The sequence below is a fragment of the Cornus florida genome, unplaced genomic scaffold (genome assembly GCF_030987335.1).
Source record: "Cornus florida cultivar Cherokee Brave unplaced genomic scaffold, ASM3098733v1 CherokeeBrave_3.0.0_Hap2_Chr08, whole genome shotgun sequence".
NCBI classification, from domain to species: domain Eukaryota; kingdom Viridiplantae; phylum Streptophyta; class Magnoliopsida; order Cornales; family Cornaceae; genus Cornus; species Cornus florida.
In genome coordinates, this window is record NW_026775578.1 from 18,735,540 (window position 1) to 18,751,185 (window position 15,646).

Consider the following 15,646-nt stretch of genomic DNA (forward strand, 5'->3'; position numbering starts at 1 on the left):
ATAAATTGTAATGTGCCAAATGGTTCCCGATTTAACCTAAAAATTTAAATTATTAAATATAACCAACACGCAACCCATTTATACCAATTTTTCCGTAATTAGAGCTCTCTTGTAACACTTTTCTCATCTCATTTATGTGGACGGTAATAAATAGTTATTATTATTATTATTATTATTTTGGCCTTTTTATCACACTTCTAGTACCGGTCCTGCTGTGGGTCTATAATATTTTGAATTAAAAATGATAAACTATTTCTAAACTCTTGCCAACTTGCATGAGTGTTTTTAGTACGTTGATTGCGAATCCTAAAAGTAGTAGACAACTTTTTCTAATAACAACAAAAAGAACTAAACAAAAATTGGTATTTAATCACAACTGTGTGTGTGTATATATATATATATATTTCTTTTTATTTTGTCAAAAAGATAAAAATATTCACACAAGCGAATTTACCCCCAATGAGACTAGAACCATTTGCCTTTATTTAGAACGTAGAAAAAAATATGAACAGGTTACACTCCTTGTAAGTTGTAACACACTGTGAAAAAAGTGAAATAATATATTAGTGTTCTATGAGTATTAAAGATAAAATCAAATATCAGGCATATTTTAGTCATTAAAATTTAAAAGAGACAACAAAAAAATTTAGTATAACACAAAAAAAGGTGCTAATATCATTTTACGTCAAAATAAATAGAGAAGTAGCAAAAAGAATTTAATAAATTTAAAGAAATTGGCATAACTTGAGCCTAGAATTTGGCTAAATTTCTGCTTATTTGTTGACAAAAAATCAATCGTGTAATTATTGCAAATCACAAACGTTATTTAAACTTCAAATCAAATGTCTAGAATTTAAGATTTGCAACCGAACACTCCTCATGGGTCATTTTAAAAAATAAAAAATAAATAAAAAGAGAGAAAAGAAAACAGAAAAAGAAAAGTACCTGCGACGAAGTACAAACTCCAAAGGTGTGAAAATGACAAAGGTCTATTGTGGAGGGGGTTATTTTGTAGATATTGCAAGATGCAGGCATTGTTTATTGAAAAAGGACTCATTTTCCCTGATTTCATACACGAACTTATTTTAGAGAGAGAAAGAGTATAAATACTGAGAACCTAGTCAAGATTCTGACCGTTCGTTTACCCATGCACGTCTGTGATTCAATCCCAATTTGCTTACGTGTATGCCACGTCATCCTCTCGTCTTTTCATCAACTACGCTGTCGACGCCTCCTTTTCCTCTTTCTCTCTCCTCTTTCTCTCTCTGTACTTCTCTTCCTCCTCTTACTTTTCCTTTTCCATGACAGGACTGAATTCTCAATTCTCTTCCATCTGCACTTCCTTTTCGCCCAAACTTCAATACCAAGCTTCCACACTCCTCTCATTTTCCGTGCCATTTCTCTCTCTTCTTCCATTTTCCTTTCCCTCTGTACAAGTTTGAAACCAAAGCCACCTTAAGATTCCAAGTACTGTACTGATATTCTCCAGTCGTTCAATTTCAAAACCCCAAAGTTCATGTATGTGTCCAAATGCTTCTTCACTTTCGATCCTCCCAACTCTTCATTCATATATAAATCATATATTTATATATATTTAAACAATCTTCTTTAACTTCATTCATTCCCATCACAAAGTTCAAGTAACCCTTTGATGATGATCATCAGATCTATAAAACCCTAATTTTCTTCTCTTTCAATCTGTAATTCTAATTCAATATTCGAAGATCTTCAAATTTTGAAAGAGCACACACACTGAAAGTGTTTGATTTTGTGACAGAGAGAGAATAGATATGCCGAGGCAAAACTTGAACGTGGAAGGAAGGATGGAAGGGGAGTGTAAGATCCGGAAGAGGGGGTGTTCTTCGTCTTCGTCGTCGTCGTTGGTGCAGAATTATCGACTGAAACGGGCGATTTTGGTTGGGAAGAGAGGAGGGTCGAGCACGCCTGTTCCCACATGGAAGATGAGTTCGAGAACAGTGAAAAATGGTGAATCAATGAAGTTTGCGCCGATTAAAGGCGGTGACGAAGTGTCTGTGTCTGTTTCCGCAAGAAAATTGGCGGCCACTTTGTGGGAGATCAATGAAGTTCCTTCGCCGGAGGCAAATGGGAACAAAATGAAGGTGAGAAACAGAAAAAAGAAGAGTGGAATCTTTAATTTAATTTATTTCTTTATTTAGATTTTCAGAAGTTCAAGCAAAAGCAAACACACACTTACAATATTGCCCGTAGCAGAGTTCAAACGATAGATTGTACCATCTGGTTATTACCCATTGGTGAAATCTTTAAAATTGTGTTCTGTAATATTTTATTTTATTTTTATCTCAATGGGTTGTGTGGAAAACTGATGAATTGAACTTTGTTTTGAATTTGCAGGGAGTTGATGGAACTAAAGGCGATGGTCACCGGAGAAGAAGATCAAGCATTCCTCAATTGGGAGGGTTGGATTACAATGGCAGCATAATGGAGGTAGACTAACACCATTCTCTCATGTATGTTCATTGAGTTGCAATTACAAAACACCATTAATCAACAGTCTAAGCGTCCAAATTAATAATGACATGACATCGCCAGCACATTTAATGGACATATATTGCCAATAATGGAAGGCTTTGTTTCAAAATTTATAACATTTCTAGACGTTTGTCGCTTTTATAATGTTCTTACAAAAGCTTTGAGAAAAAATAATTACATACAAGATCTGAATATGACTTAGGATTCCTAATAATAGAACTCATATGTCTAAACAATTATCACACATATTGGACCTATTGGTGCATGTATAAGTTGATGTGTATACTGACCAATGGGCATTAGCCTAAGAGCAATATGTCCCATTTACTTGAACTTGAAAAGAAAAATCAAAGAAAAGTGGATATATATACTTACGTACAATTAGGTCCATAGTTTCGTTTATATACATGCATTTCTAATGACTGGTAAACTGTCTTCTCAATCTCAATCAAACAGCGAAAAGTGAGAAGATATATATATGTGTGTGTCTGAAATGTTATATGAAATATGTTGTGTCAAAATAATCGGAGTGTAATTGGCAAAATTACTATGAGATTGCATGGAAAATTTTCCTCCAATATATATGAGATACCTCCAATGACATGACGTAACTGTCCATTTGCGTCCTAAATTTATTCAATTATGAACTATTAAAGATATAATTGCAAAAAACTCTGTTTCATCTTTCCTCCGTTACTCTAATCTTCACTGGCAAGAGAATCTCTGTAACCACTCTTTATTCTTCATGAATGTGCCATCTAGGAAATGGACAAATACCCCAATAAGTCCAACCAACAGAGCACGTGGGTTGGTTCTTTTGGCTACCCCACCAAAATGAACAATTCATATGGTTGATTTCAACAACAATTTTATAGTGTTGGAATATTTGTTTGTCGTGATCATATATTATAATAGGATTTCAAGAACAATGCATGTTCAAATTATCTAACGCCTAGTGCAATCTTTAATTTAATCCAGTGTGAAGTACACGAAGGAATAATTTTTTTGATCTAAGCTTTAGGCTATGCAGGTTGAAACTCAACCACATGGGCGGACTCCAAGCAGATGTATAGTTGGAGTTAAGTCCCGTTTGAAGGATGTAAGTAATGGCCTGACCACATCTAAAGAGATTCTGAAAGTTTTGAATCGCATCTGGGGTCTAGAAGAGCAACATTCTTCAAGCTTATCTCTTGTCTCAGCTCTACGAGTTGAGCTCAATCGAGCACGTGTTCAGGTTGATCAATTGATCCGAGAGCAGAAATCTAGCCGCAATGAGATTGATTACCTTCTGAAGCAGTTTGCAGAAGAAAAGGCAGTTTGGAAAACCAAGGAGCAAGATAGGATTCACAATGCCATTGCATCTGTAGCAGAAGAGCTCAAGGTAGAGAAGAAGCTGAGAAGACAAACAGAGAGATTGAACAAGAAGCTCGGAAAAGAATTGGCTGATACAAAGGCTTCACTGTCCAAAGCAGTCAAAGAGCTCGAGAGCGAAAAGAGGGCAAGAGAGATACTAGAGCAAGTCTGTGATGAGTTAGCCAGAGGTATCGGAGAAGACAGAGCTGAAGTAGAAGACTTGAAGAGAGAATCTGCTAAAGTTCGGGAAGAGGTGGAGAAGGAGAGGCAAATGCTGCAGCTAGCTGATTTGTTGCGTGAGGAAAGAGTCCAGATGAAGCTGTTGGAAGCTAAATATCAGTTTGAGGAGAAAAATGCAGCTGTGGACAAGCTCAGAAATGAGCTTGAGGGCTGGCTGAGAACCAAAATAGGTGAAGAAAGGGATGATGGTTCTCCAAACTTTTTGAAAGGTGAAGAGCTCGAGTATCTAAGGAGAACACTTCAGGAATCTTGTCAAAATGGGGAGAAAGAGAAGGACGAAGGGGAGGTAGTGAACGGAAAGGAGCATGAAGGGAGTGATTCAGCCGACAGTGATCTTCATTCCATTGAGTTAAATATGGACGATAACTGCAAGAGCTACAATTGGAGTTACGCCTATGATGCTGCTGCTCAAAATGATTCAAATAGGACATCAGTTGATGAAAAAATCAAGGGGAGGAGGTCTATCTCTGAGAAGATCATGAATAGCATATCCTTGGAAAGAACAACTTCAGATGGCATTGAGTGGGAATTTGGTGCTGTGAGTAAAGAAAATTCAGATGGGTTTGACAGGGGAAGATTATTCGAGCTGGCTTCACAAGCTTGGAGAAAAGATTGTGATGATGAAATTGAGAGGTATAAAATGGTTAAGGATCTTAGAGATCATATATTGTCTGGTTCAAGAATAGCATCTTCGCAGTGCTTTGCTAGTCCAACGCGCAACTAGGGCCAATCCTTGCCTTCTCAAAATCCTGGCAGCATGACCTGTGGTGAGTTCAACAGAATTGCAGGAGAGCCATTTGAAGACAACAATGCTAGATGGAATCAGAGGCAAAGCCAGAATTCAACACATTAGGACATTAAAATATTTTCCTTGTTTGCTTTTTGTTCATGACTCGCTCTTCGCTTGCATATCCTATCCTAAAAGAGGGCCATATCTGCTTGATGACTGCTGTGTTCATACCAGTAGTCGCTTACGGAATACAAAACTGTGAATATAATTTTGTATATTGTTTTCATATATACGCAAATTAACTTGTCTTTACAAAATTAAACTTCTGCTTTTACTAGGCAATAAATATGGTACAAGTACTTTAAATAGTTCTGCAGTGAGACCTGAGAATTGCTTCTCTCTTATTCTCTTGTATTTTGAGCAATTCTTTAATCAAAAGATCAACTAATTTGTTAGTCATTGAACCTGATGTGAAACACATTATATATACTTTTTTCCCAAGCGTGAAACATATTATATAAAAATTGACTCTGGCATTTACTCAAGAGTCAAGATTGACACCCAGAAAAGTTTTTATAATTCCATTAAAGTTGAAATGGCTCGTCATAAGATAATTTAGATTCGTATACGCCCAAGCTACTGACAGCTATGGAACTTGTGATGATTCACCTAATCCAATTAGGTGGCCAGCAAATGTTTGCTAAGGCTGCAAACTTGATTGTAGTTTCTTTCTCCTCTTAGGACTAATTGGTTGCGTATTTGTTTATCAAGCTAAGAGTTCAATGTTAACGGAATTCAATTTTTTGGGCCAAGTTCTCAATTGTAAGAATCAGTAAAAAAAATTCCTCCGAAAGTTCATACAAACGCGCAGGCCCCCACTATATTTTGCCCCAACCGGGGCCGAACACTCAACCTCCCCACCCCATTGAGAAGGAGAAATTACCCATTGGTCATAATCTAATAGATTATATCACTATGAGTTGATTGCACCAGGAATTTGTGACTCTCAGTTAACCATTTCAAAAAATAGGAGCATCAGTTCAAAACGTTTAAGCCACCAACATTAGTACCAGTGCACTGTTAATCTAGGAGTATACAGTCTAAGATTAGCTCTAATCTGAACCTTAACTTATGAGACCGACCTTAAATTCAAACTAGGGTATGAACATTTTACTGTTTCAAATCGAAGCACAGATCGGATGAAATGGATTAGATGACATGCAGATGGACAAGGTGAAAAAATCAACCCAAATAGGAAACCGAGTATCTTGATCACTAACATTTAACAGAACAAGCCAACTTAAATGGCATCAAGTTACCAACACAGATATACACAAGAAGGTTCTTGTACATCAATTTTGAACAACAAAATTATAAGAACACATGAACGTGATGACCAGATAATTTTTTTAGATTAACAAGAGCTACATGTCAATCCAACTATGCAGCAATAAACACTACAACCCAGGGAGTCATAACAACGGATAACCCTTGACTCGGGATGTAATCACAGTCGAGTTGAAGACATGAAAAACTATAACCACTACCAATTCACCTGGCTTAATCTGGAGTCTAGACGGGGTCACAACCATGTCATCTAACCAATTATTCGTGAAGAGGCCATTATCTATTGTGCAAGTAACTCTTCTCTTTTTTTTTGGTTGGTAGCACTCCAGTGCTACTCATGACAGACTTCATTTTTCCCAGCTGCAGATGTGAAAGTAACTGGGTTTGTTGGATGGTCCCTCACAATTAGACTAAACACTTCAGGCCTTGAATAATGCCCAACCACGTCAAAATCAAATTTCACTCGCGCTATTTCTCCAAGATCTGCACATCATTCAATCATCATAAAAATCAGGAGGCAAATTATTAGATAATCAAAATCTATTAAGAGGCAATGAGCTCAGCACAGGCCAAGGTCGAAAAAAGTTATTGGCATGCGATCTTAGTTGTAATTAAACATCATCCTATTCTTCATTTTAGAAACTTGATTCATCATGAAATCCTAGTGTACAGAGCTTTGACTTGAATGTTTAGAAATATATAACTAGTGAGGACAGAGGTATACCCAGATCAGCCGAAATGAGTGCTTCCCCTTCATAATTTGGGCCTGCCAGAACAGCTCCTGATGGTGAAATAATGACGCTGCCTCCAGCACAGACAACAGAATCTGGTGTGAGATCTTCCTCTACACCTGAAAACACATACTCCGGAGGAGGTGGGTAATCTTTTCTCCGACAGAACTGGTTGGCTGATAAAACGAAACATCCACCCTCAAGAGCAATGTGGGTCATTGATGCTTGCCATACATCCCTGGAATCAGCTGTAGGTGCACAATATATTTCAATGCCTGCATAAGAAAAGAAAAAAAATTGTCACTAAATCATGTTTTAGAGATCATTTTGTAGCGAAAACTAATAAACTACAGGAACAGAATAATAAAGAATTCAGCGAGTAAAATAACTACATAGATACACGTCTACGCATAAACACACACACTCAAATAATCACATCTACACAAAAACCAATGAAGAAGACTCAGCTCATTTATCAAACAAACAGTTTGCCATTCATATTGTTACAACAAACGCTGCAAACCCACGAAACAACCAAGAAACACGACAGAAAAATAAACACGCCACACTAAGAACACAAAGATTTAGCATGGTTCGGCAAAACCTATGTCCACAGTGAAGACCCGGTGATAGAATTCACTATGTGAAAATCTGGAGATTACAACTTTCAGCCCCCAAACCCTAGCTCTCACTCTCACTCTCTTTTCTGCAATTTTCAATCTCTCAATGTCCCACTCCAAACCCTAAACGCCACAAGAGAGTAGTAAATAGGGTCCACGACCAGCAAGCAAAAGGGCTTAGGCCCACACAAAGCTCAATCAATGGGTGGTCGGGTCAAAATGGATCACAACGCGACCCGGAACCAAATTCGGGCCACAACATCACACATATTGTAGTCAAACAAAAATATTTCAGATGGCTTCAATCATTTTGACTCATTTTCATATATGATACAAGGGTTTAGAGCTCATAGTTCAGTAACCTATATCAAAACAAAAACTGAAAATTGGAAAGACAGGGCCATCAGAAGACCCCCAGACATGCCTTGGAACTGGCTCAAGTGCAGCTATAAACTGTGTGGCCGTATGATTGTGACCTAAGTTTAAACTCCTGGACCTATTAGTGATATGATCCCAATGAGTCCTTCCTATGAAATTTAGTTATTAAGATTCCATGATAGTAATAATCCAAACGGATTCAAGAATTGAAAAGAAAAAGGGCAACATATTTAAAATAGTAGCGATCCCCGCAATGTTGAGTATGGGAAGTGAGAAGAACAGACAACACCAAATAAGTGAAGTTCAGAGCAATATAACAAACCTTTCGCATACATTGCAGTCCTTAACAGTGGCATTCTATTCTCCCAGCATATGGCAGCACCTATTTTTCCAACTGGAGTCTCAAAAACTGGAATTGTTGATCCATCTCCAAAACCCCAGATTATACGTTCCAATGCCGTAGGCATGACTTTCCGATGCTTTCCCAGAAAACGACCTTGAGAATCAAAAAATAAAACTGTGCAATAGAGTGTATATCCATCTCTCTCTATCACACCCATAACTAGATACAACTTGTATTTTCCAGCCATTGCAGCCAATCGCTCAACTTCAGGACCTGCCTTTATCATAGATCAAATATCAGAAGAATTAAAGGTAAACAGCTCAATTATATTTATACAGATTCAATACAAGCAAAAAATATACGCAGAAGGCACTCAGCTGTAAAAAAACAACATCCTTGCACGCATAAAATTTAAAGAACTTCAACTTCTAAAACCTGAAAATTCCATTCAGGACTCAATTTCATCTCATGCCACCCACAAGCCTGACCTGAAAAACTTCTAGCAGATTTTTTATTGCTAAATTAGTTAGTAATTCTTAAGTGGTCCATATCCCAACAGAACCTCCTCAAAGAAGAAAAACCTACAAATACACCTTCTAAATAACCTACTGCCTTCCTTCACCCACCCAAATAAAATGATGATCTTAGCTCTTTTTGTTATCTGGACCATACTGAGAGATAGAGTAATTTTCCTTCACTTCAAATAAATTTAGGATTTGCTTTGAACATATTGTTGGGAATTCTGCCTGATATATACTGACTCAGCGTAACACAATAAACAAAACAATAAACAGAGTGTCAAAATAGGCCTCATTCATTCCAAATTTAAGACAAAAATAAGCAAGGATTTGCCAAACATGATCAAGAGAAGGGCTTACCAGGCACATCAATGGCTGCAGCATGATACTTCCGGAACTCCTCTCTACCCTTTGCGGTACGGTTACCGATTATAACACCAAAATTTGAACCGCGCGGATAACCACCCACAAATGCCTCTGGAAACACTACCAACTGGGAACCATATGAGGCAGCTTCAGCCAGCAATCTCTCAGCCTTATCTGAAAATAAAATCTGAAGTAAAACCAGAACTCTGGCAATATCTCAGTTATGCTAAACTAAATTTCCTCCAAATCCAATTCCAAGGCACCGATTTGGGAGCAAAATTAGTTTCTTTCCTCCCAATTAACAAAAAAGCATACGATTCAGCAAATGAAATCAACTTTAGCCAAGAAGTTCTACTAAAGTGAGTGTCACTTTGCGTTTCTCCAATTCCAAGTAATGAAAATGAAAATCTAAGGCTGCAAAAAGTAATTTCCCTTGCATTTTTGTTATATATATATATATATATATATATAGATGTAAGAAAATCAGCGCCTGTTTGGTTTCAATTTCAGAAAATGATTTTTGTTCTGAAAATGGAATGAAAAGCACATTGGGAACTAGCTTCACGTAGTGTTTTAACATACTATTTGTGATACAAACTTTCCTGAAACACCAAAGTTCATTCATTTCCAAGTTTCCATTGTTTTCAAGTCCAATAATTCACAAAGAGATAAGATGAAAACAAAAACGATATCGAACTGCAACATACTTTTTGTAGGACCTTTTTTTAGTTTAAAAATCTTTCTTAGCAACCAAACGGAGCACAATACGGACCAAATCAGAAATCAACAAAAAGTCACAAATGCAAATTAAAGCCCTAGAAGAAATGTTGACAGAAGAAACAGATGAAGAGGTAAGAGGAACTGAACCGACCTAGAGTGGCGGGGGTGTCGTAGAAGACAGTGGAGGCTTGGACGACGGTGGCTCGGACGGTTGGTGCGGAGGAGGAGTCTGCGGCCATCTCGACCTCGGCAAACACAGGTCCGTCGTTGATGGCTGCTGGAACTAGAGCCATGTGATTTGTTTTTCACGTCTGCGTCTTATATCGTTGGTGGGAGTGACGAGTGGTGGCCGTTGGGGGGTCTTTGCATACCTTGAACCTATACATGTATGCTTTGGATTTTAGTTGCCAAAAGGTTTCTAGAATCTACCAGATTGCTCACTTTGCATACCATGAACCTATAAGTTTGATTTATTTCCAATTCTTAAAATTACTTATTTTATAATAGAAGAAAAAAAAAAGTGAAAATGACTTGGATAATTCATTAATTCTACTGAAATATACTTCACCAAAAATAAAAATAAAAATAAAAATAAAAATAAAATTTGAACTTGTTTTATTGTATCTACTTTTGTTACAAATGGTGGATTTCGAAACAATTGTTAATATTTTAGTAATTGCTTAATTTGGTGGCAAATAAAACCCTATGCATGATTACAAAATTAAAGATAAGAGTATAGCTGGCATTTTAATAAGAAATGACATTATTGAGACAAATATTCTATTATAATAGAATTCAAAATTTTGTTTAAAATATTTATTAAAAGTGAGATTTTATAGTTTTTTTAAATTTCTTTAAAAGCTATTGATTCAAAGTAATATGATATAAAAGTAAGTAAGATGTTTATCAAGTAATGCTCTCAAGAAAGCATTCTCTTTAAAATAGTCATAAGGCTTGCATATTTAACACAATTGTTATATTTTTATATATATATTTTTTGTAATGTTATCACAAGAGTCCTTTCTTAACCAGAGGGCATACATTTTCTTTATTTAACCATTGAATCGAGATGTTTAATGAGATTTGAGAAAAATCAAATGAGCCATTTAATGAGAGTAGTACTCCTATTTCATTCCATTTTGAATCAGTATATACTCATTGGATCTTAGTACTTGCCAATTTTTTTATTTTTTATTTAATTGCAACAAGCTCTCAGTTTTAAACTGCAATATAAATTTCGTTACACAATTTGAAGGAGACACAATTTGAAGGAGTGTTTGGTGCACTGATCATCGATATTTCACAATCCTAATGACTTTATTACAGAAACCCTCCACAATATCTACCAAGTTTAGCCTTGTTAATCTCTTGCAAAATGCAAGTTCGTTTGGTCTTCTGTTGCCACTCTTTCATACACAGACTTTTCTTGAAATAACTTAGCAGGCGGCTAAGTAATCTTCAAGCATTGTCAGTTTTGGCTGCTCCAGATGTAAAGGTAACAGGACTTGTTTGATGGTCCTTCACAATCAGACTCAGCACTTCCGGCCTCGAATAATGTCCAACCACATCAAAATCAAACTTTGCTCGTGCAATTTCACCCATATCTGAAAATTATTTGATCATCAGAAGCAGAGATCATAATCTTACCAAAAAAAAAATTAAATTGAACAGCCAAAGGTGTCATTGAATTCTATTATGCCTAAAATAGCTAAATTGTATGACAAAGTTGTTACAATACCAAGATCAGCTGTGAGGAAGCCTTCTCCTTCGAAATTAGGCCCTGCAAGAACTGTCCCCAACGGGGATACAATGACACTACCACCGGCAGAGACAACAGAGTCCGGTGTCAGATTTTCATCTGCATCGCTGATAACATACTCCGGTGGAGGCGGGTAGTCTTTCCTTTGGCAGAACTGGCAGGCTGACAGAACAAAACATCCACCCTCAAGAGCAATGTGGATCACTGATGCTTGCCATGTTTTCCCTTGATCAGCAGTAGGGGCACAATATATTTCAATACCTGTTTGTTCAAGAGCTCGACAAGTCAGAATCAAAAATTACAATCATCAAATTTCAACCATAGAGAATGCATTGTCCATGAACAAAATTTAGGTGAGGTGTAATAGGTGAATTTACCTTTGGAGTACATTGCTGTCCTTAAAAGAGGCATTCTATTTTCCCAACAGATAACAGAACCAATTTTCCCAATTGGAGTATCATATACGGGGGTTGTTGATCCATCTCCAAATCCCCACACTAGACGTTCCAGAGCCGTTGGCATGAGTTTTCGATGTTTTCCAAGGTAATTGCCTTGAGAATTAAAGAACACAACTGTGCAATAAAGAGTGTATCCATCTCTCTCGATTACTCCCATCACCAAGTAGATTTTGTGTTTTCCTGCTAGTGCAGCAAGTCGCTCAACTTCAGGTCCTGCAAGTACAAAAATTCACCAAAAATAAAAAAAGGATTTATATTCATGAAATGTTCCATTTGTGAATATAAATTCTGGAGATAAAAGTATAGGGTAAATTATACACTAATTTATGAAATACTGCATATCAGAATAAGATCTTTTCACAAATATATGATATACATACACTGAATTTGTTAGCATCAGGCCTCAGAAATAAGCATTGAAAGTTTGGTACAAGGGATGGTAATGTTTGTGAAAACAAGAAATTACCAGTGTCTTTGTTATCTAAATGCATGATAAAAGATGTATTAGACTGTTGCTGTCTTGTAGGCTAAACGCTGCAATTCCCATGTCCGAGGTACTTTGTGACATCTCACATCATCTCGGGAGGCATTGTTGGCACTTTGGAATACCTCCTCACTGTGAGAAAATGAAAACCGTGCACAAGTCCACAAGAGTGCGTGACTACACTAGGTACCAACTCCAAGACGGATGCCAATATAAACTGGACCTACATATTTCTAAGCCCTAGGAATTTCTCAAATAATTTAAATATTTTTCATTAAACTGTGCATGTATACTCCATTATATGCTACTCCACTTGAAGTGCAAGTGCAGTTATCTGCCATATATATATATATATATATATATTAGAATCCTCTGCTCTCTGGTTGTAGGTAGTTGCAATAATTGAATTCAACTAATAGAAACTACCCAATTCAAAATCAATCAAGACAAGCTATTTATCAATGCCAAGTGAGGTTTGCTAAAACAAGAATTGACTACCAAAATCAATCAAGAAAGCTCTATACCAATGATAAATCGTGTTTGTTGAAACAAGAATTAGTTGACTACCGTCCTCATTCAGGAAAAAAAAAAAAGCAATTCTATTTAATTTTAAAGTATACAATATGTAATGGTTCTAATCACATGACACACAGTATATGTATGATGCCACTGACCAGGCACATCAATGGCAGATGCATGATACTTGCGGAAATCATCCTTGGCTTTAGTAGTCCGGTGAGCAAAATTTAAACCGCGAGGATATCCACCAACGAATGCTTCAGGAAACACCACCAGTTGTGAACCCAATCCTGCTGCTTCTCCAATCAGCCTCTCTGCCTTGTCTGCACCTCAATTTAACAAACAAATTGCAATTATTACTCACAAACAAAAGCAATCATACACACACACACACACATGTATTGATGATTGAGTTTGCGTGTGTGACTGTGTTAGAGAGAGACCCATGGTGGCCGGAGTGTCGTAGAAGACGCTGGACGCTTGAACAACAGTGGCGCGAACAGTGGGTGGTGGAGAGGAGTCAACACCCATGTCTACTTCAGTGATCATACCCTGTTTGTTGGGTTCATTACCGATCAAAGAAGACATGATCGATATGAGTCTTGATTTGTGTCCGTGGACTTTCTTCAAACAAAGAGAGTAGGTAATGGTATGATCGGTATGACTAGCATTTCTTGTTAATTATATTATATAAACAACTTGTGTATGTTCTACTTATGTATTCCATCAACTGATTAGCATTTACGGATATTCTAAAGCTGTTGAATTTGAACCATTCTCTATACCGTGATAAACTCTCGAGTGTCGTAAGGCAAGGGAGATGCATCTAGACTTTAGTGGAGTCCAAACGGGTCCCACTTAAATGATAGAAACATGTTTGGCACTTTGGCTCTTTTTTTGGGTTCTCTGTGGTTTGGATACTGTAATAAAGAACCATTTTTTCATATTGCGTATTCAAGTAGGTCTTCTTCCATGTAACAGTTAAGGGCGGTGTTTCGTTGATGTTTTTGTCTATCTGTTTTTGTTGTGGGCCATAATCGGATACTGTAACATAGGTTTGTTTTTCCGGAAGGTGTTTGATAAATAATGTCTTGTTTTATCCGGCGTCAAATTGTTTTGTCAATTGTTGCTTAAACTAAGAATACAATGATACAAGGGCAAATTTTTCAAAATTCCAAAATTATCAAAAAATAATCATAAAATTCTAACTAGTTTTAAAAACCCCTAATAATATAATAACGTTATCATTTTATTCCAATTCTAGTAATTGACCGTTAAGGGTATGTGAAATGACTAAATTACGTTTATTATATTCCCTTTTATTTAAAAAACCAAAAAATCATATTTTTAAAATTACAATATTATCCTTTACTGATTGCATCTACGTTTGGCTCCCATCACATAACCCACCACCGTCACTGTGCCTAACAACCACTGCCCAGGCGGCAAAAACCTCACAACCACTGTGTATGGCAGCTCCATTGTTAATTCAAAAAGGAACTGGACTTGTAGGACTGTTCCACGGCGAAGGCAATTAGTATGGTGTCGGTAGCAATGATGATTTCCGTTACCGATGAGAGCAGTGGTGGCGCAGCCGCAGAAGAGGGCTTCCACGAAAGACCTTCAAACGGAGGTGGAGGACAGTAGGCCACAAGTCCAACGGAGAAACCATCCAGTGGCTGCTGGAGCATGCATATCCCGCCCTTTTTGCCGCCTAAGGCACCGTCCCCGCCACCATCGCCATGTCCGTCGATGGAACTCTCCAAATCCCCAACGCTTCCTCCGCCGCTGCTCACGACAGCGACCCGTCAAAGAAGAAAGGCCAACCATGGTGACCCTAAAGAAGTAAAATAATGTCTCCACGGTGACCATAAAGTGACCCCACAATTCGATGGCCTTATGTTTACATGGCAAACATTGGGGCCTTGTGTGATACCCCTCAGATCCGAGACACGGGTTGATCAGGCTCAGGCTCGAACCCGAGGGAATATCAAACAATTAAAGTATTTATAATGAACACAGAATACAAAATGAATTAAGAAATGAAATTAAAGCTGAAAGGAACTAAAAACAGAATCCGCAAAATATTATAATTATTAAAATCCATCAAACTCAAACTCCAAAACTCCATCAGTTTACAACTCGGGAATCCATGCATTGGACCCCTTATTTAAATTCTCCAAACGATACTGAAATAATAAAAACAAAATCCAAAGCTAACATAGAGAAAATTCCTACACAATCGGAGGAGTGAATAGCTGTATCTGCTCTGCACGTCCAAACTCTAACCCTGGAACTGACGAGCACCTGAAAAATAAAGAAGTGGGTCAGGCCCACATGCAAGTCCTGATCTACTACAATCCATACAGTAATCCGATACGCAGATACATCCTAGGAAGACTCAACAATATCTAGAGTAGTCAATATATGTATATAGTACACACTATAGGACGCTCGCTAGTCCAGTAGGTCTGTCTCAGCCTGAATAGAAGGCAACATGCGAATACGCACCCGAAGGTGGGCATGAGTACCTAGACCTACCAGGGAATAACACCTATGTCCAGTTATC

The 15,646-nt window shown here is 37.4% G+C and overlaps 3 protein-coding genes across 4 annotated transcripts; 1 reads left to right on the forward strand and 2 right to left on the reverse strand.

Annotated features, from left to right (window-relative positions):
* The first annotated feature begins 1,242 nt into the window (after positions 1 to 1,242).
* On the forward strand, positions 1,243 to 5,132 carry LOC132270582 (uncharacterized protein At5g41620). 2 transcript variants are annotated; one of them, XM_059771760.1, is made up of 3 exons: positions 1,243 to 2,120; positions 2,374 to 2,466; positions 3,533 to 5,132. In XM_059771760.1, the coding sequence occupies exons 1-3, from the start codon at positions 1,791 to 1,793 to the stop codon at positions 4,826 to 4,828; spliced, it is 1,719 nt and encodes a 572-aa protein (XP_059627743.1). In that variant the 5' UTR covers positions 1,243 to 1,790; the 3' UTR covers positions 4,829 to 5,132. The 2 variants fall into 2 exon arrangements, with proteins under 2 accessions (XP_059627743.1, XP_059627744.1); XM_059771761.1 differs by having other exon boundaries at positions 3,542 to 5,132.
* A 952-nt stretch (positions 5,133 to 6,084) lies between these two features.
* LOC132270585 (bifunctional nitrilase/nitrile hydratase NIT4A) lies at positions 6,085 to 10,262 on the reverse strand. Its single transcript, XM_059771764.1, has 5 exons — positions 10,009 to 10,262; positions 9,132 to 9,311; positions 8,233 to 8,526; positions 6,906 to 7,187; positions 6,085 to 6,664 (listed from the first exon to the last, which is right to left on the reverse strand). Exons 1-5 carry the CDS (start codon positions 10,148 to 10,150, stop codon positions 6,513 to 6,515), a joined length of 1,050 nt encoding a protein of 349 aa, XP_059627747.1. The 5' UTR covers positions 10,151 to 10,262; the 3' UTR covers positions 6,085 to 6,512.
* Positions 10,263 to 11,022: 760 nt separating this feature from the next.
* LOC132270586 (bifunctional nitrilase/nitrile hydratase NIT4B-like) lies at positions 11,023 to 13,870 on the reverse strand. Its single transcript, XM_059771765.1, has 5 exons — positions 13,521 to 13,870; positions 13,233 to 13,400; positions 11,994 to 12,287; positions 11,596 to 11,877; positions 11,023 to 11,461 (listed from the first exon to the last, which is right to left on the reverse strand). The coding sequence occupies exons 1-5, from the start codon at positions 13,663 to 13,665 to the stop codon at positions 11,316 to 11,318; spliced, it is 1,035 nt and encodes a 344-aa protein (XP_059627748.1). The 5' UTR covers positions 13,666 to 13,870; the 3' UTR covers positions 11,023 to 11,315.
* Positions 13,871 to 15,646: the final 1,776 nt, after the last annotated feature.